This window comes from Corvus brachyrhynchos, unplaced genomic scaffold (assembly GCF_000691975.1).
Source record: "Corvus brachyrhynchos isolate BGI_N302 unplaced genomic scaffold, ASM69197v1 scaffold705, whole genome shotgun sequence".
Classification (NCBI taxonomy): Eukaryota; Metazoa; Chordata; class Aves; order Passeriformes; family Corvidae; genus Corvus; species Corvus brachyrhynchos.
Window position 1 is genome coordinate 2,785,305 of NW_008238346.1, and position 24,804 is coordinate 2,810,108.

Below are 24,804 nucleotides of genomic sequence, written 5' to 3' on the forward strand. Positions count from 1 at the left end.
AAGAGTGTCATCATCTTTATATTAATTTCTATCTATTAACAGCACCATGAATGCTAGCATTTCCACAAGGCTTGACTTACCTCGCTGTACAACTCAGCATTGGCTTTTGCTTTCACTAACTGAGGTACATCCTGAGGTAGAGTGTAATTTGTTTTTGTCTTCTCATACTGGGCTCGGTAGTTCAACTGCATATATTGAAAAAGTCAGCAAGACACTCAGTTATTTTTAACTTAATTAAAGTATAACCACTAGACTGATTGCTTGCTGTTAAATTTCAGGTTATTGGTGCCATACATTATAGATCCACTCATAGATATGGCTGATGTAAATATGAAGGCAATAAGGCAATTATAACTTTTACTTAGGTACTAGGAAAGAGAAATTTATTCTACTCATAGAAAAGCTACTGATTGAGTACAAAAGATATAATTAAAAAACTTTCCTTAAATACACAGAAGATAAATTCCTAACAAAGCACACTGATACAAATCTTAAAAGTGGAGTTAAATATTAGCTCTACTGGCATGCTTGCCACATTTTTGAAAGTGATTTCATTTAATATATATTCTTGTTTTGACTATAAATCTGCTAAAGAACCACCAAGAATAAAAACACTTAAGGCTACCAATGCTATGAAATGAAATAATCTCATAATTCCAATAAACAACAGTGCCTAATGTTGGCAGAACTTACATCGCTGAGCTGCTGCGCATTTATTTTGGCTTGAGCAATTTGTGGAGTGCTGGCAACAGAGCTGTACTTCAGCTTGTCTATGCTTTGCCTGTAGTTTACCTAATTTAAGATAAAATTAAAAAACAACAACCAAAAAAAATTTAGTAAAGGAAGAAATGGTCAGACCAGAAAAGGAGAGATTGAATAGACAAAGTTTGTTAGCTAATACTCTGGATAAAGCATTGCTTAAACTGTTACATAATAAATTGAGCTGAGGAAAAATGCCAGGATCTCTTGGATGAAATCTGAGTTAATGCTCTCAAAACTTCCTTGTCTGAGGTCACAGTTTTCATCCCACTCTGAAAATGGCTTAATGTATAACCCCTTCCTGTCAAACACACAAATTCTTAAAAAGATGCAGTATCAGCTGCAAAACATTGCTATAAAATCCCCCAAATAGTTGGTATAAAATTGATATTCTTAACCATCACCTCGTCCTTTCTTATCTTTATCAGACAAGGAACTTGGTAACTGTCTATGAAGAGGTCTGTCCAGTGTAACACTGCATAAAGCAAATGAACTCTCTTATGCTTTGTCTTTACTGAGTTTTAATGTAATAATTAACCACAGAATTTCCCTGTGTGGTCACAGTTTTGTGTGGATGATGAAAAAAGAAAAATATGTACTTACAGTACAAAAAAAAGTAATTTTAATGTCAGCCATCAAGAGGACTGGAGCCCACTAAATTACTAACACATTAATGTGGTAGTAACAACAAAAAGTTATAAAATAAATATGTTAAAGCCACAGACTATGCATGATAAAAAAAATTATAGTGAAGCTTCCTTTCAAACCTGTTGCTGCAAAAGAACTCATTGCTATGCTACAGAAAAAAATTATGATTTTGTAGGCCCTCATTAATATTCACCATTAATAATCATCATTTTGCAAACATTGCAAATCACATTGCTTAAAACTATTTTCTTAAGAACCTCCTTGCCAGTAAAGTGGAGCATATTTCTAGAGACTTTGAGTTACTGAAACAATTTCAGTGCAAACCTTCTTATCTCAGGTATCCTCACATAAACTTGCTCATTCTGCCAGAATAACAAAAGCTAGGAAAAAAGGCCTGAATTATCTCAAAGGTCCAAAGTGATCAAGGTATTTAAAACAGTGTATTTGCTTCCTCAGAGACAGAGAGAATTTTAATGCCATGGAAGGAGATCCTTTCTTTTTAACTGAAATTGTGTATTTATTGCTACTTGTGATTGCTTAGTGTATGAGAGAGTTGTACTCCTAAAAGAGTTCAGAGTAAGCGTGTTGTTTGGGAGCAGACAAGTCCTGGGACTAATTCAAAATCCCAGATCAGGACTGGTGCATCTGAGTCTCTGTGGCCAGTGGAATTGTGTGTTTCAAACCCTATGAATTGTAGAGTCACTGGAATTGCTGAAATGTTTTTTACATTACTCTTTAAAAACACAGCTCTCTCACACTGTAAGCAATCAAACACTGAATTTTACTGGTTTCAGCTTTTACAAAGGCAAAGCTGACATTACTGCTGTAGAGGCAATAGTTCATCTTAGAGTTGAAGTATATCCAATACTTCCTCAAAAACATCAGGGTTCTCAATTCTAGCTCTTCATGCTACCATCTTTTTTTTGGAAAAGGTGTTTAGCCCCAGATAAATCTCACATAATGTTAATGACCTCTCTAAGGCATGTTGCTCCTGGTTTACTGCAACTCCAATGTAAAGGCAGGGTATATACACCTTAGGTAGTCAGAAATGCCCTGCAGAGCTGCTGCTCTCTCCCTGTCGATTTTATAAGCCATGCCTGGTGACTGTGCTCCTAACTAAGGCACAGGTTAAGCTGCCAGTGGTAGATGAGATCAGTTTTTAATGTCTGTGGGAGGTGAAAGTATAGTCAGCTGTACAGTCTGTCATCCTTCATTTATCTGAAGGACACATACCCACAGCAGTACACAAACCTCCTGACATTGCTCCATCAGTAACTCAAGCCCAGGCACAGAGGGCAGCCCTTTGGCATGGACCACAGGCTGGAGGAAGGTTATGTGACCAATCAGTTCCCCTTCAAAGGGCAGCACCAATCCTCAGGGATTTCACCAAGGATGAGAGGGCTGTTTTAGTCTCCCTGTCCTTTCAGTGCCTTCAGTGCTTGATGCTGCTGTTGAAGCTGCCCCAGGATGGTGAGACTTTTACAGCACAGAGCTGGGATAGGGCAGAAGTCACTGATTTCACATCACTCTACAGTCTATGCTGAACTGAAGCCAACAGGACATGGCACCTCTTTCTACTGCTCTGACCTCTTGACACTGCACTTTTTTGCTTTAACTTTTTTGGCACTGGCTGTTTGCTCCTATAATTAAATCATCATTTGACACATGCAATCTATCACAATCTCTCCTACAGTGAGATGATGGGCTATGCAAATCATAGGGGGAAAAAAAACCAACATAAAATTATTTACATCTTTCAAAGGGACCAGCTTTCTTGTTGTCTGGTATGAAGGAGTGAGAGTAGCTGGGTAATTGTAGTCAACACCATCGTGTTTGTAATCAGACTTATAGGCTATCTGAAACACAAGGAGAACAAAAAAAAATCATTCCTTTTTTTTTCACCTGTCATTTGTTTGAATAATTATCAGTCAAGAGGAAAGGAGAAACAATAATATTAATATTAAATGCAAGAAACAAAGTAAGTTCAATGTCATGAGTGACAAAGAAAATGAAATTATTTGCATAGTTTAGCCACTAATTGATTCTTTTTCAGCTTCTCAATTAATCCAATGCCAACAGTGGGAGCATTAACTTAACTTCCACCTATGACACATCTCTTTTATCTTTCTGCTTAGTTCTCAAGCTTCTTACAGATTTGTAAATAATGTACTTGAAGGAATGGTATGTAATGAAATAGCTTCTTGACTAACCCAGTAAATTAAATTGGAATGCAGAAATCTTCATTAAAGACTGTTTTTTCCAGCAAAGGTCTGACCCTGGGGGTGGTGGCAAACAACCTTCAGCATCCTACTGATGTCAAAGAAAACTGAAGGATCTCAGTATGTTGCCAGATCACTGAAATTTCTTATTTTAACTTCTTCCACACAGTAAGCTATAAAAGAGTACAAAAGGGTTTCCAGAATTTCCCTTCTTCTCAACATACCTATCTGTCAGATCCCCAGTACAGTATGATCTAAAGTTTTCTATCAACTTAATTCTAGAAAAACTGAAAGACAAGTAGGAAACAACCATAAAAGAGTGATTAAAAGGGACTCACATTGCTTGCCAAACTGCCAACTTTCATGGCATGGAGCATCCTTTTGTCCATGCCCATACCCACATAGTGACCCTTCATTTCATTCTGGTAGGTTTCTTTGTACTTAAGCTGTACAAAAAAAAAAAAGATATAAATACTCTGAGAAAAATATATTCAACTTTTCTACTGAAGAGTTTCAGCTTTTCAGAGTTTCCATATTTTACAGCAGGGAGATAAATTGTTACAGCTGTGGTCTACTAGTGTTACTCCAATACAGGAATTCATTAGTCCAAAACAACCTTGGTACTTTAAAAAATAAAAGCTAAAACCCTCCATGAGTTTCTTGTTCTACAAGATATCATTTACTTGCTCTTTATATCACCTGAATGCCCTACAATGAAGATACATCTGTGTTTTATCAGAAACAAACCCTAGAACAAAGTTCCAGGGAGACAATATTTGTACACTAAGAAATGAACAAAATTGGATTGTTTTGGTGCATCTTTCACCAATCCCAGAGTGAGGGATTTGACAAGAAAAGTTGATCATTCTACCATCTCAACTGTATGGCAAAATATTTACTCCTCTGGGATTTCAGAGAATGGTAAGAGGCAGTATGAAACAAAATTATATTTCATGAGATGCAAGTGGTATAATTATTAACACTGATGATTTTCACACAAGAATTATGTTCCTCTCTGGCATGAATTCTGGTGAGGTATCTTCTGCCTAACTGTCCAGTCAGGAAATGAACATGCAGAATGAAATAAGTAATAATTATGGCAGACAACAGTAACAACTAACTGCTACTTCTCTAGATAAGCAGTCCATGGTAAGTAACCTCTCTTCCAAATACCATAATAGTTCTTTTCATAATCCTATATAAAATGAGCCCCAGCTATACATCAGGACACACTAGGATAGGTGTTGTACAGACACAGGCTAAAATCAGTTATAATCACATTTCCAGCACACATTTATCTGACACACACATACACAGTTGACCTGTGATCCCAGCAGCTACCAAGGCAAGCGAGCCACACTCGAGGTACTGAAAACTTACATCACTGGTGAATTTTGAGATCTTGCTCACATTCTTGAATTGTGGAGTATCACAGTAGTTCATGCTGTAGCCTTTGTTGTTTCCAAGATCCTTCTTGTACTCCACCTGACAAAAAATGCACAATGGGAAGCCATGGTAAAACTTTAATCTGCTGTATCAAGTTCCTGCACACAGTTTTTATTAGGCAGACCCACTGTTCAGAGATTTTGATATGTGGTTTTCATCAGATGGGATATGATGAAAATTAATATGAAGAGAATTTTCAGATGCTCATTTATCATTTTACAGGCAAAAGAAACACAATTTCATCCTCTGCAAAGTATATGAGACAGTGACAGGAGGAAAATTATTAACAAAAACAATGATATACAAAGGAATTCTAAGGTCAGTGTGGAACAAATGAACATGCACAAATGTGCCATGTACCAGGTTCCAGCAAGGCCTCAGCAAGAGCTTTTGTACTCTTACAGTCATTCCTGTTTAAGGAACATGTACTCAGCCTGTAACAGCTGCAGTTAAAGACTGAGAGAGGAGAAGAACTCAGCTTGCTTAGTCGAGGAAATCAAAGGCAGAGACAAGAAAATGATAGATTTGTAAACCTCTCAAAAAAGTAACCATGCAGGGAGAAGAACTTTTTAAACTAAAGGGCAACACTAGCACAAAACACAGTGGCAATAAAGTGGACAGGAATAAATATAGGCTAGAAACTGGAATAGGAGGATTATATGATGCTGTGTCGAACCAGCAGGAGCCAGGAATCGTTGGCCCAGGAGGCCCCTTCCAGCCCTACTTCCAGGGGTTTTTCATTATTGAAGGTTTTATACTTTGACATCTCAAGAGTATAAGTTTTTAAACTGCCATGGGGAAGTTCTAGAAACTCACATTTATTAATAGTTTTATAGCTGATATGACACTATAAATAAATTAATAATTCAGAATCTACTGAGAATTCTCTAAAAATCTTCCCTTGCCAAGCAGAAAAAGAATCAATTATTAGTGACTCATAGTCTTTCACATGATGGAAGAAAACAGAAATCTGCATAATCAGAATGGCATAAATTTTGGCTCTGTTCATGTTATTTTTTCATTATTAGAATAACCTTTGAGACATTCTAAGGTACAGACCCAATTCATTTTTTTGTGATTTGTGATTATTCCTTAATATCATATTAAAAGCACAGTTCAGGTTTGGGGTGGATTTTTTCCAGATTTCTGTTCTTCATGTGGCCAGAACTAGAATCATTCTCCTGGGGTTAATTTCCCACACTTTCATACAGATGATTGGAAGGGCCAGAACACAGCACCTGAAGATGTGTTCTTGATCTTTTCTCTCCAGTTGCTGTGCTACACACAGATGATTTTTGTTATGTACAATGCAGTAAGAACAACATCTTTTTTTCACTTGCAGTCCTTACTCATCAAACAAAAATGTTTGTATGAGCTGCTCCTAAACTTGTTAAGAGATCGATTCAAGCCCTTACCTCGCTGACAAGCTTGTTAACACTTTGGGCTTGTTTAAGGACCAAGTTGTCTTCAGCTGTTAGGGAGTGAAAGTGAGCTGCACCTTTCATCTTGGAAAGATCTTTCTTGTATTTTATCTGAAAAAAAGTAGGGAGAATTATAAAATAGATGTGCACCTTTTCATCACTACTATTTAGACTGGCTTCATGAGTCAGGATAATATCTTCCCTGGGCTTGTTTTGATAGGTAAATGGAACTTGCCAAGTTGAAACACTGTATTTACTTCCTTGAATAACCCAAATATAGCCCCTTAGCCCTTCACAGTCCCTCTCAAGACATTTCACCAGACAGCATTTTTTAATCCATTTTTGACATACATGGAACAGCACTGGTTGTTGTTCATAGCTTGAGCAGATTACTAGCAGATTCTTGGCTGGTGACTGCTTGGAGCTTGTGTGCTCTTCTATTACTGAAGTTAATCCTCAGTACTTTAATTTTAGTCAGAAAATTACAGCTAGTCATCTATATATCTAGTCATCACTGTAAACTTTTCCTTTTGTAGAAACTAGCTTTTTTTAAAAGTTGTATCTTTTTGTACTTTCAGGGTGTTTGAAGGAATTATATTTCTCTACCAAAGCAAGATTGAAATAAGGAGTTTCTACATTTAATTTAGACATTAGGTTATTGACATAAATTGGGCTTGGATGGGCAAAGAGAGATAATACTCATACTGGCCTTGTGCCAAACTTTGTCCAGCAAAACCCCTGTTGGGAATATGTTTCAATATATCTTGCATCCAAGAACTGCTCGTTTTATATGTGTTCAAAGACCACTAACATAATGTGCAAAATAAATTATTTTACATGAAGTGAAATGCAAAATGTTTGGTTTTTTTTATTTTCCAAATCTACACACAGTTCCTCAGAATTTAAAACTATAAGGCAGGTTGGTAAGTACTGAAGTGTGCAAATGATACTGCCATGAACTAATCCTCTTCTTTATGTATTATAAATTAATAAGGAAACTACTGACCATTAGCTTTCAAAACCCATGAAACTGTGATCTTTGTCTGGAAAGGTTAAATATTTCATGTTTAAACAGGGGATCACTGAGTTTGTCATCAAAGTGGGATTGATCAGAGAGGATTTGAGGTTTTTTATATTCTCTGTGATAAGCTCAGGTAACAGAACATGACTGATCCTTTCACTCCAGTTTACTGCTCATGTCTAGTTCAGGCTAATACAAGCTGAAAGACTCAACCATCTGTTAGCTCCCCAGAAGACAGACTGAGCTCATCAGCTCAGATAGCCCTGTCGGGGACAAGTGTCCACACTACAAAGGTTGTCACTCACAGGAACCCTTCAGAGCAGCCACAGGGTACTGACCCACAGACTGACCTACTTCTTGTCACTGCCAGAAGTGGCCTCCTCAAATAGGAGTGGGGCTCTTTAATGGATGGGCTGGATGCAGGAATCACACACCACCACCTCTTTGTCAATTCTTTCGTTTACCAAACCCAAAAATCCCAATCCAGAAATAAGCCCACTTTTGTAAAGTGACTGTGTCATACTCTATGTTTCTTTTCCTCCATATGACTGGCTTTGTGCTAGAGGCATGATACATCAAAATATCAAAACCAGTACAGTTCATTCATCCTCCATTTATGCACTACTGGGAATACCACAGTAGTCCACAGGATGATTAAGGCAGTTGAAGGTTTCATTAATAATACAGGTGCAGATTTGCCAGGAGGGTTAACCTAACAGTAGGGATCCCCATTAGTTGCTACATCCATCTCCTCCCTCATGTAAGTTGGAGCTGTGCCCCCTTCTATTAATGGATATTATTAATCCCCTGAGCCATCCAGTTCCCAGCAATGCAGAAAAATGTCACTTTTGTTTACTTCTCAAGTGCAATTTTAGCATTCTCCTCCCAGGCACTGCTCTGACAAACTGCTGTTTTCAATTGTTTATGAATTGTATTGATTCAGGTTTCATACTTACATCACTTGCCAATTCATTTGCTTTCTTGGCATTTTGATAAGCTGGAGTGATCATAGCAGGAAAGCTTCCTTTCCCTCTGCGTTCCTCAAACTCGTCCATATATCCCTGAAGAAAATTCAGAGTGTTTACTCATCACACATGAGCAGATGGGGCCATGGGATATTTTACAAAGCCCCACAGTCCTTGTTAGTAGGAAGGTTCATGACTTCTACGAATTTTTTTTTAAATGAAAAAAAAGACCAAAATATAAGAATAAATTGAGCTGTTAAATTACCTATGCCTGTGAAACTGCCTGTGCTCCAAGAGAAATTTAGATAGCTATTAGCTGTGGTCAAGATAGCACTCAAGTGTGCAATGATATACAGTCTTCAGATCTCACCCCATTTCTTACAGAGATGATATCTGCTTGCCTCTCTCGTTATCAATACACGTTTCCCTGGAATATTATAAAAATAGCTTATGGTTTGGGTAGCCAGGAGACTTGCTTAAGGCTAAACAAGTTTAACATAGGATCAGCCTTCCACTGTGGTGTTACAGAAGCTGCTTGATCTTTCCCATGGTCATTTTTCACACCATAATTGACCAGAAATAATACTTCTCTTGTGCAGTGATGTATTTTGAAGACGGATTAATAAATGAAGCAGAAATACCTAGATATCAAAATGGCAAACTCCCTAGTGAACAAAATCACAAAATTCCATTTTCCTGATTAAAAAAAGCCCAATTGTTGTGGAAGTAACTCCCTTAAGTCTATCTATAGATAAGTTTACGTGTAAATATTTGACAATCTGAAAGCCATTTTGATAGTTTAACAGCAAAACACTGGAGCTTTTTCTTTAAATGGTAATGCACAATAATCATCCAAAGACATCTATGGCGAGATCTGGAGAGAATATGGTGTACAAACAAGGATAAAAACAAGTGAGACATAGTGTAATGTGTCTTCTCTGCAGTACTTTGTAAATCCTCCCTAGTAAAGAGGCAGTTTGAGTGAAAATAGAAGGTGCCATGAATAGAATGCATGTCAAGAATGCCATGGATAGCACAGATAGGAAGGACTACAAATATCTGGGATATCTCTTTTGTGTGTTCTCAAGGCAAAACCATCCATTGCAGGTCTTCTTGTGTACCACCAGTGTCACATGGTAAATAGGTCACACTGTAAGTTTGTGAACAATATGATGCCATAGTTACAATGGCATTAAACAAGCATAGGAAAGAAAAAATATGTTTGATTAATCAGCTGAGTTAGTTTCTTAAAATACCATTAATGAGTCTGAATTCTCCAGACCAACCTGTTCTTTTGCTTCTAACTTTCTTAAATGCATTTTAATATAATTTCTAATGTTGTGCGTATATTAAAAGTTTCAGAAAACTATTTTAGCCTCTCTTGAGGTTTTTAACCATGAACAAAACAGGTGTTCAGCACAGGAATTTTACAGTAAGATTTCTTAAATTGTCTCATGTTTTATATATAAATATGCGTATATATATGTATATCTATATATGTATATATGTATACCTATATATATATATGATGCACGCTCAACTCACTGTTGATGATCTCAACAGTCAGAAATTTAATCCCTTTACCCATGTTAAGTCACAATTTACTCAGAAAGATCCATTAATTTCAGCAACTCTGTGTTATTTGACTAATGATATCAGTATCCAATCTATAAAGATTAAAACTCAAATTGAATTTGAAGTCTGTGACTGAAGTTTCAAACATACTTTCAAAGAAAAAAAACTTAAGTTAATTCTAAAACAGAAGCATTCTAATGCTTGGAAATGTAATTAGTGCTTTTTCAAATTCATTTTATTTGTTTATTCCTATTAAAACTTGTAGCAGTTAAAAAGACAGAAACTAATTGAAGGCTTCATTGCTACAATTCTAAACTTATATTCTTCAAGGATGGTTTGCTTTTCCACAGAATACTAGATGTAGATTTGGACAGACGAAGTGAAGAAATGTAAAATACCAAAGGTTTTAGGAAACTGCAGTCCCTGTTCCTCCATTTCTCCAAAGTATATGGACCTACTGAGGAGAAGGACAAAAGCCCCCAAGATTAACCATATCGTTTTCTTTATACAAGAACACTATTCAATTCCTTTCAAATTCCCTTCAGCTGCATTCAGTTCTATTTAGCTGTGCTATTTCCTTAACTTAATTGGAATAGAACTTTGGGTGCATTTTGGGAGACCACAAAACCAATTGTATTCCCTTGAAAACGAAACATAAGCAAAACGAATGCCACCGACCAAAACAGAACTAAAGCCTATTTGGTTGCACAAATACAGAACTACAGCTTGTCAGGCTTATAATACCCCTTTTGTAGGAGAGCTGAAATCTAAGAGATTGTGTACCTAAGAGATTCAGTGCTGTTCTCACATATTTAGAGCTGCAAAGCTCCTAAGATTTGTAAAAATACCAGCAGAGAAAGGACACCTAACTATCTGCCAACTTTCTACCATTTCACAACCCTTTCGCTTTTTTCCTTATTCATGGAATGGGAACATTTTCTCAAGAGAACACATTCCAGTGTGATACCTTACAACACCATAACAGAAATGTAGAATGCATACATGCACCCAGACAGAATTTGCCAAGGTCAGTGTTCACCTTTAGGAATGGCCCTACCATAAGGGTCATGCAGTGACAGTGCAGACACCTTGTTGTCACACCTTTAAGTGCCAATGCCAGACACGTTACACATTAGGAGCACTGTGCTGTTTGCACGCCATCCTTTCCCTTGAGACCTTGTTTTCTCACACAGGAAAACAAAGTGAAAATAGGTGTCACCAGTTTCTAAAGCCTTGAGCAATCAGCTGTAGTAATGATCAACATCAGCAGGGCTATCACTTGGATGTTGCATACCTGTCCATATTGATCTACATTCTCTCTTGCAAAAGCAACATCTGTTCCAGCTGTATGGCTGGCTTTTCCCTTGATCTCTTTTTCGTATCTTTGATGATACTTTACCTAACAGGAAAAAAGGAAACAAATAATCCGGGTGAGTTTAGTCTGGTACACAGATGCTGCACAATAAATAACAACCAATGACATGCACATGTTGTCAATAAAGGATTGTCAAAATTCCCATTGCCACCAACCTGCACAAGTCAAATATGCCACTTGAAGATGTAAAAACAGAGCCAGTGGTGTACTTTTTAATAATGCACCAGGAACACGGCACTTGCCATTTTAACCCAAACCATTACGTCAGTGTGTTCAGCACCACCTGCTTGACAGTGGCTAATCCCTGATGCTCCAGCAGTTTAAAAAAATAAAACTGATTGTAATTCAAATTCGTGGTTACCACAGAGCACTTTTTTACCACAGGGTCACCTGAACCCCATCAATAAATGGGTTTGTTTCTGAAAGACGCTGATCTCCCCAGTGATAAAGGGAACTTTAGGCAATCAGCCTTCAAGTTTAGACCAAGATTTGCACTACATTTGCTAAAGTCAAAACAATGCCTGTAACCTGATGCTGCCCTTTAATCACCATGTGTGTTTGCTGACAAAAGTGAAGGGTTTTCCACAGATCAAAGGCAAACAAAAACATGTAATTGTTTTAGAGTCAACTGCTTTTGCCTTCAAAATTACAGATCTCTTATTTTCCTCAATGACTCTTAATAGTGTCTTAAATTGACTTCCATTGAGTTTATGTTCTTCCATATGTTCTCTTCTCCAACAAAAAGAGCTTTTCTTTCAGTTTCCAATAACAAAGGACAATTAATTGTATATTTTGAAGCAATACTAATGTCCTTTTATGGTGCTTATTAAAGAGTACAGGGGTGTTGTTATTTTGTTGTGTTTGGAAAGGAAAGAAAGGCAATAAAGGTCAGTATGTCATGCTCACGGAATTTCTGCCAGTAAATGTTTTCATTCAAAATTTGTGTGACAATTTAATATTTTCATTACCAAAATAGACCTTGCTTTGAACACTTACATCACTGGCTAATTCATTGGCTCTCTTGGCTATTTGATAAGCTGGAGTGATCATAGCAGGAAAGCTTCCTTTTCCCTTCCGTTCTTCAAAGTCTTCTGTGTATTTCAACTGTAAAATTTCAAGACAGTTTGGGAGCAATGAGATCAAATGTATCTTGATTGCACACATAATCAATCCCTAAAGTAGCAAAGTCAGGAGTTCAATGGCTGTCATGTGCCAAAAGGAAGATGAACCATGAAGTCTGAATCTTTGCAATTTGGTCTTTAGCTATGCTATCACACATCTTCTGCAAGGCCCCTTTGTCTCCTTCAGGGTGTAGAATGAAAACAGTTGTTTAAAGAAAATACTGAAGGTGTCTGCAAGATGCCTGCTCTATTTATGAGGGTCAGGCAGCTTCTTTCCTGATTTTGCATGGCACCCACTTGCTGGGTATGGAACAGAATGGTTCTCTACCTTCAGTTCTGACAGCCTAAAATGGCCTCGAACTGAACATGGGCTCAGTAACTGAAGTATTAAACACTTAATGACTAAATGAATCTGCCTTTAGAACTTTAATTTTTCACTTTTCTTTGTGTTCATATTTTAAAGTGATTTATAAATACCCTAAGAACCACTTGCAGAGCCAAAAACAGGTCAATCTATTTTGTTTCACTTACATCACTGGCAAGCTGTGCTCCAGCCTTTGCATGAAGTATATCCGGAGTGTCTACAACAGAGGTGAACTTTGAAACTCTCTCTTCATGTCCACGCTTATATTCTACCTGAAGAGGAAAAATATACATATCCATATTACAAACAATAAGCAGCAGAAATATATTTCCTGTCAGAAGGCTTCAAGAGAAAATGAGCAACAGCATTTGTGACATTTTCCACTGTACAGTCAAGCTATCCATACATTTAAGGCCCAACTTCCTTAAAGTGAATACCAGAAGCAGACAGAAATGGACCCAGATAATCAAATTTTCAAAGGATACTTGATTTATGTGAGCCATACATTTGATTAAAATACCATGAGAATAGTCACTACTGTCCCAATATCATATTGCAATGACAACGCATATAGTATTTGCAGAAAACAATGCAATACTTTAAAATAATTTTTATGGGGTTTATTTTTACCTATCTTTTTCATGTGAGTTGTTCTTTTTATAAATAAGCAATTTTCTGTGCATAAATTTAAAGCAGCTTGTATATTAATTTATTTCAATTAATTTGATTTCAAATAAGAAAGTGAAAAATATCAAATGTAAATAATTAGATGAATAAAGCCATAATGTTAAAGCAAAGGTAATGAATTAAATTAACATTTCAGTGTGAGTCACAATCTTTTTCAGGTTGTGATAAATTACAGCAAAAGTTGCTACATTTCACAGGAAATATCCCATATGATTGTCTTCCCAGGCCAATAGTTTACTAATCCTGTTTTCTGAATCCTGTTAAAATTTTCTCACTTTATAACAGTACAACAAATAGTCACCATAGTAAATATCAAGTGAGTGGCCTGAACCCAGGATTATTCAAATTCCGAAGTCTAAAATATAATTAAAAACCCCTGTGACTTACATTGCTGCTTAGTTGGGTGGCTCTCTTGGCAACCTCATAACCTGGAGTGATCATAGCAGGGAAGCTGCCTTTGCCTCTTCGTGGCTCATATTCTTCTGTATATTGAAACTAGAAAATGAATATGTGTGTTACAGAAGAACCCACTGTAGTTTAATGTGATTCCTCTTTTCATGCCTGCTTCCTAAAGGTATGTATCGCTTTATTTAAAAGATAACAGAATAAAGAACTTATAAGTTGATTAGGTAAAACAATTTCCTCCGTATAACAGAAAACATTTCTCATTCGTATCAATTACCCACTGTTAATTGCCTGTGTTGATTGGGTCACTAACCCATTGTATGGACACAGACAGTCGATCATATTTCAGAAGTGATTTTGACCAGTCATGGAAATACAGTCAATGAAAAGTCTGGTCTGTGGAAAATATGACACATTTACCATCATGGGTTCTGCTCTCCTGAGAGAGAGAGCACTGCCTGCTAGATCAGATCACCTCAGTTTGGTCAGCAGTTGAAGGGCTTCTCAGTTACATAAATATATAAATGTATGATGGCAATAGAACCGTTACATGACTTTAATCACTTACATGACTAAGTGTTGTTTTGACAGAAATAAACGCATCAGTCTCACCTTCGGCAACATCTTAACAAAGATCAGAGTGCAGACAAACCCTCCAGATATTCTTCCTGCAAAGCCTGGAGGTGACATCTTACCAAAGGTCGACTTTGATGCATTTGTCCATCTTCAGAATATGATAGACCATGAAAATAAAGTCAAACATCAGTCCACTTACATCACTCAGAGCCTTCTGTGCCTGTGTTATCTTGACCATTTCAGGATCTGGGATTGTTCCTGGGTACCATGATTTTCCTTCCTCATAGGCAGCATAGTAAGCATTCTACAAAACAAAAACTAAATAACTAGCTACCTTCACCCTTGTTTTAACACTCGAACAGCTGATCTGACAGAAAAAAAGGAAACAGCACAGTGTTGTGGAAGTGAAATTCACTCTCTGCAGCACAAGGCCTACATTCCACATCCCTTCAGAATGCCAAGGCAGAACTTGTATAACAAGAACTGACATCAAGATGACAGGATCTAGGATCCTGGAGTGCGACTCAAATAACACCCCCTGGGAATCAGATCGCCTGCTGTGAAGCTCCAGTGCCAGTAGAGAGAAGACACAGAGTATGGCTGTACATGCAGCAGCCCCAACAGCTGACTGTAGACACACTCGTCCTCCCTCACATTCTGATTCTTCTAGCCTAAGCTATAATTGAGCTGTTTTGCCTTGAAAAGTTTAGTCAAAGGAGAAGCAAAGGCTTTTTTTAGCATTGAAGTGCTGTGATTAAACCCCTAACATTCAGGACTGCCAGGGCCAATCCTTGGTCTCCTGCAGGCTACTGGCTTGGAAACTCAAGGGATATTTCTTACCTGGGTAGCCAGCTGTTGGGCTTTATAGACACTTTCAATTTCTCTGGACCTTTCATCCCACTGAAAGACCGATTTGAATTGTTCACTTGCTTCTCGATATTTTATCTAAAAAGAAAAAAAGACAATAACTCGTTCTAATAGTTTGTTAATACATACTAACACACCCCACATTTGGAGAAGAATAAGAAGAGAGACAAACAAGGTGATGATTGCATTTAGCCCTAAGCCCAAAACTCTGCTTTCTAGTCCACACCCAGCTTCTACCTAAGATTTCTGCCAGTATAGAGCTGCACATCTGTAAAGGAGCAGCATACAACACCTGAAACCTGGCATGACATTCTGAAAGAATAATTTGATCTTTAGATAATACTTTTGGGGGAAATAATCGATGAGAATTGAAATCCCTGAGAAGTTTCAAGCAGGACATGTCAATGCAGCATTTGACAAAAAAAAACTATTACCAAGTGAACAATATTCTACTCTCCTATTTCCCTGCACACTGTCCACAATGTATCATATCCTCACTGTGAATATGTAAATGACTACTATATTTAGCCCTGGGTCATTATTTTCCTACTGCTACTTTTATCATGATAGCATGTAGAAATCCAACTGAAATTATAGCTCTGTTATACAACTCACTCTTCAGATGTAAAAACCCAGAGCAGAAAGTTTAAACTGACTGGACAGAAATGTTACTGAGCACGTGTACCATTATTCCCATTTATAAATTAAGCACAGAGGTGCTGAGAGCTGAATGATTTGCCTGATAACACAGAAATTCTGTAGAGAGAGACCTAAATTTTATCTCTGCATTCCAGTTGACGTCTCAGCACAAGACCTATGTGAGAACATCATGTTGGGATTGAAGAAACATTCTATTTTCTGCATCAGAAATAACCTATGTGAAAATGCCAACAAACTTCCATAGTAGCAAGTGAAATCTTTTCCCAAGTTATCATCATTTCATACATTTACTAGCAAAAACCTTTCCTGCTCTCAAAATTTTTACAGAAGTTATCTCCCTTTAAGCAGGCACTGCAGAATCAGCTTCCTTACTACCCCTAGCAATTTTCTCTCTGGAACAGAACCTTATTATGTGATTGAAAAGGACAGAAGGTGTTTTAGGTGTATAAAACAAGGGAAAGTGATCTTTGAGCTATAATTTGTCTGGCTTGTGTACTCACATGTACTGGAAGTATCAGTCTCATATCACTGCCTAAAACCAGAAATAGAACCTGCAGTAATCCCAAACTCATTCCTGAGCAGATCCGTCACACACAGTTTTAAGTGTGATAGTCACTGCTTAAACAGTTACAGCCCATGATACTGCAAAAACTGAGGCATAAGAATGCTGTACAAAATTATAATTGATACAGTGTCTGATGAAGGCTATTCATGTGCATCAAGTTTGTACAGCTAATATAGGACATCAGAATGAACTTAGAAAGCTATATTCTAAGAAATACAACTTTCTTTGTTTATTTTAGTGATGGCTAATCACATCAAAACATTGCTTTTCCTATGAAATATATTCACATGGGTAAAGCTATCTTAGAATATAGAAAGATGTGACATTCAAGAAAACAGCATTAGGCAGGGAGATGCGATAGCCGTCGATTACTGGGCGTTCCTGTATTTTTTATTCCGCCAGACTCTTAGAACTGCAGGTTTGAAAATGAGGTGCCTGGAGGGAAACAATGCGGGATATCCAGGGATGGCGCTGGGAACGACGGCGGGCCCTGAGCGCCCCTGGCGGCCGGCCGGGGCACGGCAGCGCCTGCAGGGTGGATGTGCCTCCATCCCCAAAAAACACCCCCAGCAAAACCCTGCTAAGCTCCCCAGACCTGGTGTTTTCCCATCTCGGGGTTGGCGGAAATGCTCGACAAAGTATTTACGGGAACTTTTGCCTGTGTCCCACCTAATAAAATTTATCTGTTGTTTCATATCAGTTTCCGATGAGATCACAAAGCAAGTCAGTTCTTGCTTCCAAAGGTTGTGCAAACCCCCTTAGTCACTAAGTTTACACAGCTCTGGGCAGTTTAGGTGACCTGTGCTTCCGTATAGCTTATCAGATATACAAGTGAGGAGCTCCAATCAACTTTTCCTTCTGAGAGCAGAGGCAAATTCAGATTTAAGCTTTCTTTCACGTGAGTAATCGCATTGAAAAAAATTATGATTCAAACCCAGCTGAGATCTTACTGATCTAAAAGAACACAGGAGGGTAAGTAAAAAGCCCATATTTATACTTACAAAGTAAGAGACATAAATATGTTATCAAAATCCAGAACAAACACATTTGACCCTCAAGCTTCTTACCTCACTTACCACTTCCGACAGTTTTTTTGCATTCATATTTATTGGTGTGTCAAATACACTTGTGAATGCATTGTTTTTTGGATTGTGCCTAAAAAAGGGAAAGCATAAAGGATATTAGGAAGATACCAGACCCCCCACCAGAAAGGTTCTCTTTGAGCACTCAAATACACAATACCAGCCTCCACCCCTCTATCCATAACTTTTCCCCCACTCACACAAAGATCTTAGATTACATTCAAGTTATTATTGTATGGAGTAGGTGCCTAGAGCAAAATTAATTTTAATGATCGTCATATCAATGCTGTGTTTCTAATAACAAAAGAGAATAATAGAATAAAAAACAACTGTCATCTCTCCTTTTTCTGCTGACAAATTTGACAGGAATTGATCATTAGAAAATAAAAACTTCCTAGAACAAACCAACTCCAAAATCTGCATTTTATACATTTTCCTTATGATTAGCTCAACCTTTTTAACTCTTAACCACTGATTTGGAAAGCACTGAATTTTGTGGTTGGTTTTAATTTCTTCCTACAATATTGAAATGGACCTTAATTTGTTATCTTTTAACACACTGGCCAAATGAGGAAGCTTTATGCATGCTCAAAAGAGATTCCCATCATTTGTGGTTCATGTAAATCCAAAGATATGCATGAAGGCACTGACAATACCTAATTTCACATCACATGTGGGACAGGCTGAGTCCAAACGGTGATCTTCTATTATATTAAAATGACTAGGTCAATTAAACCTTTGCTTTAGAAAAGAAAGGAAGAAAGAAAAGGAAATACACTTACGCTTGACAGTAAGGCTTTTTCTCATGGCTAACAAAGTTGTTTACTGTTAACATCATCTTGCATACTTCACAGTGAAAACAGGCTTTATGCCATGTCTGGAAATGCCACAAAAGAGAAACCAAACAGATATGATTTGTATTTCATTATTAATCTGCTAAATTTAAAATCTCAGTATTGATCCTTACCATTCATTTAATGAATTTGGCGATTTTTTTCTTCAGATAGATACGTGTTATTAATTCTTTTCAGTTCTGAACCCAGTTATGAGTAAAAAACTTTTGGAACGGAGAGATTTGCACAGTGTTAGAAGTGCCAATCTGTACATTTATTATAGTCCAAAATGATAAAGAAAGAGAACTGACCTGATCTATACAGTTAATCTTCTCAGCAGGGTAAACCCCATAGCCACATCTAGCACACGGCTGCACATTCATCTTGAAATCCACAGAGTGAAAAATATATAGGTTTATACAAAAGGTTCAAAGAGTATGAAAGTGACTTTTTGGCCCGTGCAAAGCACACTCTAGACACTCCAGTCAAGGCCTTTTGCTGTGGTCAATGGCTCCCATTAAAGCTCTGAATTGAAGTCTGTTGCTCCCTTTGCTGACCTTCTGTTTCAAAGTCAGCTGCAGGCTGGCTTTTAAAGCTGCCTGTACTGTGTCAGTGCATAAGGGAGGGTAGCAATATCTTTCTCTAAATAGAAGAATGAACTCACAGAAACTAATCACGTCCATGTGAATGTTAGAGCCCGATCATTTCGTATTTCAGTTTTGCTGTCATAAGCCCAGGATGAAGAGAAAAGTACATACAGCAGCAGCAATTTACTATAGTTTCTTCTCACCCTGATAAACAAGTGACCCCATGGAGGACTATTGCTCCTATTGTATTTAGGAGCAGCCTCATAGCAGAAGGAGGTACCACCAGAGATACAGGCCAGAGATGGGTTTGAAGCTTCCTGGCCCTTGGGTGGATGTAGAAGAAGTTCACTGCCATTGTCCCAGACAAGTCATTAATTTTTTCCCTCGGTGCCAGCTCAGTTTCGCCTTGTATATTATGGTCAGCAGAGCAGAGCACACTCATCTCTCATATCTTCCTGTTTCATCCACCTGTCACTCCATCTCCAGGTGTAGGAGGATGGACTGTGAAACAGGCAGAGCCTCTTATCTCAAAGAGTCCTAAACATGACGGGTACAAATCCAAACTTCTATCTCCTACAGGAAAAACTTCAGAAAGGAACCATTTACTTTTGAATACAATGAACAAACCAGCTATTTAACAGTGTTAAACAAGAGTAGACTGGAATAGATCAGAATATAAAAATTCCCTCACCAAAAAACGATAAGGAATTATTATGTCTGATATTAGGATTCAAGCAAGATCTTAGGGTTGTGAAGTCTGCTCTGAACAAAAGAAGTTATTGAATTCTACCAGCTACAAATGGTCAGGATTTAAAATTTACATCTCACCTAATCATAATACCTCCAGCTGCAGGACTCCATAACCCTGGGACACAGCTAAGAGTTATCCCAATTTGAGTAGAAGTTTTTGTAGTCATCCATGCATCTGCCCCACTTCCTGTGCCTGCAGCAGTCCTGGGATATTGCTAAGCACTTTCCCTTTCTATAAATTGCAAACAATTCCATCAAAATAATTTCTGTCTAAGCCTTCTGGGTATGCTAAGAGACTCTCTTATTCATCTCTTTATTGAGATATACAGTTCTGCTTAACTTATTATTGCTACTTTTACTGAATGCTGACAATGTACTGGCACAATGTACTGTCAGCAACTGGTGTGCTGAAAATAGAGTCTCTAATCTGAAGAGCAGCGGCACAAAGTCCTGAAAACACTCGAAGCCTTTCAAAGTAACTAATATCAGTATATAAACAAATGCATTTTCATTTTTTTAAAAATGTCCCCAGAACATAATTTCTTGTATTAAAATAACTGCTGAGCTACCTCATGTTATTCTTTTTTGGGATCAAGAGCGATTTATGTTGACCAAGTTACATCACAATAATATTTATCCCGCTCACACCTGTGAACCAAATTAATTTGGAAAGCTTCCAGTTCCCCTCTCACACAGCCTTGCATCTTGTTCCAGACTGCCATTCTGTTTATGCAAGTGACCTCTGTTAGGGTCACAGTGGCCAGGCTGTCCCCTCCTTATTTAGCACTTGGCACACTACCAGTTGCCACCTCTTTGTGTTCGTCTCCTCCAAGAGTCACCATGTTGTATATTTTCTAGACAGTCCTAGTTGTCTTCATGCTGTCTGAATCCATGCTGGAGCCCTTGTCTCACACTTCAGCAAGAATAAAGGTGCGTGACCTGCTCCTCTCCCTGCTCCTGTCCCTGCTCCTGTCCCTGCATAGCTGAAGACCCTTCTGAAATGAGTTTGGAGAGGTGCTGAAACAGGACACCCCAAACCACACAAAAACATAAAGACTTGGCAGTTACAGAACGACTAATTCATCCAGGAGTCACCTGAACACTGACCATCTGGACAGGACTCCAGCATGGATCTTCATGCAGCCCACATGCACTGTGCACCCAGAGAGCTTACAGAGGGCCCTGAAGGGAATGAGGCCATGAGCTCCTTCCAAAAGGCCTCTGACAGATAAAGCCCTTTATTTTACAGATAAATCCTACTTCATTTCAAGATATACAAAGCCTGTTTTTCTCTTTTCACAGTGACAGATACTACCAGCTTGGCTGGAAGTCAGCAAATGCATATTCCAAGTTCTCCTGCTTCTCCCAAGTTACGGCATGTACAAGAGGAGAAGTGTGGTAAGACAGAATGTCCTCTACAGCTACTGCCATTCCCATCCACACTACTTCCCTCACATCCACTGTGCACCAGTTCTGCTGGAGTCTCTTAAAAATTTCCCTGTTTCTGAGGACCCCAAAACTGTTCTGTTCTTCACCACCCTGGATTAAAGATGAGTTGCTAACAGAAAAGGGAGTTTATTGAAAAATAAACATTGAATGGTCTCATTACAAAGCATGCACTTCATTTTGATCATGCAAGGAATTAAATCACAAAACCAGTGCAAGTTTGTTATCTTGACAAATCTTAGCAAGACATTTTCTCTTCAGTTAAAAGCTCATTGTGGCTTTTTTCCTCCTTTAGTAAGGCCTCATAAAGCCCTTTTGATATCAATGAAAATCCTAAAAGGCTTTTCTTAACAGTAGAACCTTAATTTAGAAGTTTTAGAAGTACTGCGGTTACATGTAAAGTACAAGGAGACAGTGCCTTGAAAGTGCAAATTAGTAGGAAGAAACATTGTTACCTCTCCAGCCTCCTTATATTCACTGCATTAACTGCTTAGAAAAGGTGGAGCACCTCTGCACCCTCAATCTCATTGTAAAAGAAGCACATATTAGTCACACAAAGTAACCTCTAAAGAGACATTCAAGTCAGGGTCACCTCCTCTGTTACTCCTGAATTGCAGCTGTGCCCTTCCAAACACATGAAGAGCAGGAAGCCAGACACCACAAATTATGGCAACCTTATCTTCCCTCTGTTTGCAAAAAAACCCCAAAGGTGCTGGTTCACTACACAAAGTGGGAGTGTTATCCAGTGTTAAAAGCTGCCTGTAAAATTTCAAGCACTATACCACCCTTGTTTATGTTCACCTTCTGTGAACCCTGTGGTTAATTAGTTACCTGGGCTCAGGGCCTTTTTCCTCATGCAGTCTCTCCATGCTAATCAAACTTAGCATAGTAGCAAATTCAGCTTAGAAAAATATTGAAAGAAAGCTGGAAAAGATTTATCAAAATCTCCCAAGACGTGAATAAAAACCTGTAAAGAACAATCTTCTAAACTTGTATAGTTGCTTTTTACATTTTTGCTGCTTTGGAAACCAACCAACAACTGTTTATAGTTCATGATTAAAGGGTTTATGCTTACACTTTCCCCTTGTTGGCAGTGTTAGCAAAACCTAAGAGGGTAGGGATTTTGCAAATGTTTCTAACAGAGCAAGATAAAGTAAGAGAGAAATCGAAAAGAGAACCAAGAGGCCAAGAAGATTATAGAGCAGAGAAAGGACTGGTGAGGATGTGCTACAACTTAAGCTAAAAGCTTGAAGAGAAACGTGAACAGCATGCACAGCATAGCCCACATGACCACCAGTGTCCAAATATGACCATTTGTCATGTATCAAAACATAAAGAAGACCCAAGTTTAAAATTCATAAAATAAGGCATCTGCAACAGATCATCTTTGCCTGACTATGGAGAAATCCCACCAAAACACATGCACCATGATGACTCAGATGCATTATTCTAGAGAATTCCCTAAAGCTGTGGTGTGCCAAATCACACTGAACTGCCCCCATATTCCCCCAGCGTATCAAAACTATCCATCCTTTCTTGCAAAATATATAGAAATCTCATAATGCAATTTAGGAGGGAACACCTTGTGAGTCACTCAAATCCTCCATCCTAAAAGTATTCCCACACTTGCCTCCCAGGTCTCAGCAAAACCCCATCCTTGTTTTCATAGATGTTGTGCAGAACACAGGACACAGTTATTATTCCAGGCAGGTACTATTCGCTTGCCTCTGAATAGTTTGTACCTGTCATCCACCTTTCAATTTCCCAAAGGCACGCTCCACCGTCATCCTGCAGCTGCTTACAGTGGTTAAACACTTATTTTCCCCAATGCAAATATCCAGTCAAAGGCTTCATTTTTAATGTTTTTAAGGAGGAGAGGAGTCTCTAGGGCAAAGGAGAGGAATGGTGATGCTATAGGTATCACATTGCTGGCTCTTCCCCCTGCCCAGTAACGCATTCAACCGGCTGTGCCATATTCTACATGAGAAAGTTTTTCCTTCCCGACCCTTCCTAGGTGGCAATCACTCCATGCCCTGAAGCAAGATACTTCCTTCTACTTCAACTATCCTTCTAATTTTTCCCTTACTCCATACTGAAAAAAAAGCAAGATTTTCTGGAAAAAAAGTCTAGCACCATATACTGCATTAAAATTAACATTTATTTTAAAAAGGCATTGCAGCACACTGAGGAATGAAATTTTCTCTTTGTGAATGCCAGCAACTAACGTGAAAAGAACACAGAAACAGAAGTTTCATCAACTATTGGAGTCAGAAATTCCCCATAACCAATTCTAATAGTAAACTTTTGGAAATCGGCAAGCATTATCAGACCACTTCTTTGATAGCAATACAATGACCCTTAGAACAAAGGTGTTGCTAGGTCTGCTAATTTGGCTGTGCTGGCGAGATGGCAATGGATAAACACTTCCATCAAAATACAGAAGCAAGCAGAGTCTGGATTTCCTGGGTAACACCCATACACATCATCAGAAAACCATATTTTGATGTTCTGAATTTCAGGTGCCACTGCCAGTCACTGCTGGTGATTACAGTCTCCTCTCTCCTCTCCTCTCCTCTCCTCTCCTCTCTCTTCTCCTCTCTACCACAATCTATACATTTCCAGTGTCTCTGTTGTCCATGGTGATCCATTATGGATTTGGAAGTGATGCTGTCTTCTTGAAAAGAAGCAGCGAACAGATGGCATGAGAGGAGCTATAAGATTCTACTAGCTTGATTTTCAAGAGAAAACTTTGGCTATGCATCCAACCAGGAGCCACAGGCATAATCCCAGGAAGCGGGGAGTGGTCCCAGCAGCAGCGTGCAGACACACGGCAAGTGCTCCTCCATCACATCGAGGCACTGACCTGTCGGGGAGCAAAGCCTGTTTGTTACCATGCCTGTGTTTTGTGCCAATTAGGAGGCAGTTACACTGAAAAATGTCTCTTTGATGTAAAACTCTTCAGGTAGTGAATGTTAAACACCACGCACTGCTGGGTAGGTGTATGATTTTGCAGGATCGGAGCCTGCATCCAGGAGTAATTAGCAAGACTGTGCCAATCTTCAGTCCATGTACTGGACTGCTGAGCCTGATGCTACGGCTACGCAGTGGGATATCATAATTAGCAGAGATGCAACACGCAGAATAATTGGGAGGATAAGGAAATGCCACTGAAGTTTATATAAGGGGAAAATTTTCCTTAGATCTAGACAATCTCTTGTCACCATGAAACTTCAGGCTCTTCTTTCGCGGGGGTGTGACAGAGCACAGCTATTAAAAAGTGGTAATTTCGGTTTCGCTGTGATGTGGCCGTCATTACCTGGGGAGCGAGGAGGGCCCGGGGGCTGCCCCCGGGACCCTGACGGGGGGACGGACGGGGCCAGGGACAGGGCTGGGCTCAGGGATGGGGACCGGGACAAGGGTCAGGGATGGGGA

The 24,804-nt window shown here is 38.6% G+C and overlaps 1 protein-coding gene across 1 annotated transcript in view; it reads right to left on the reverse strand.

Annotated features, from left to right (window-relative positions):
* NRAP (nebulin related anchoring protein) overlaps positions 1 to 19,192 on the reverse strand; it is a 49,436-nt gene extending 30,244 nt beyond the window's left edge. Inside the window, exons 1-16 of the mRNA XM_017735198.1 lie at positions 18,901 to 19,192; positions 18,539 to 18,633; positions 17,742 to 17,829; positions 15,423 to 15,527; positions 14,782 to 14,886; positions 13,989 to 14,096; positions 13,082 to 13,186; positions 12,426 to 12,533; positions 11,349 to 11,453; positions 8,471 to 8,575; positions 6,488 to 6,604; positions 5,007 to 5,111; positions 3,965 to 4,072; positions 3,159 to 3,263; positions 694 to 792; positions 81 to 185 (exon numbers count right to left, since the gene is read on the reverse strand). Of these exons, the coding sequence (XP_017590687.1) occupies positions 81 to 185; positions 694 to 792; positions 3,159 to 3,263; positions 3,965 to 4,072; positions 5,007 to 5,111; positions 6,488 to 6,604; positions 8,471 to 8,575; positions 11,349 to 11,453; positions 12,426 to 12,533; positions 13,082 to 13,186; positions 13,989 to 14,096; positions 14,782 to 14,886; positions 15,423 to 15,527; positions 17,742 to 17,829; positions 18,539 to 18,633; positions 18,901 to 18,972 (1,635 nt within the window). The 5' untranslated portion in view covers positions 18,973 to 19,192. The remainder of the gene's footprint in view (positions 1 to 80; positions 186 to 693; positions 793 to 3,158; positions 3,264 to 3,964; positions 4,073 to 5,006; positions 5,112 to 6,487; positions 6,605 to 8,470; positions 8,576 to 11,348; positions 11,454 to 12,425; positions 12,534 to 13,081; positions 13,187 to 13,988; positions 14,097 to 14,781; positions 14,887 to 15,422; positions 15,528 to 17,741; positions 17,830 to 18,538; positions 18,634 to 18,900) is intronic.
* Between the last annotated feature and the right edge of the window lie 5,612 nt (positions 19,193 to 24,804).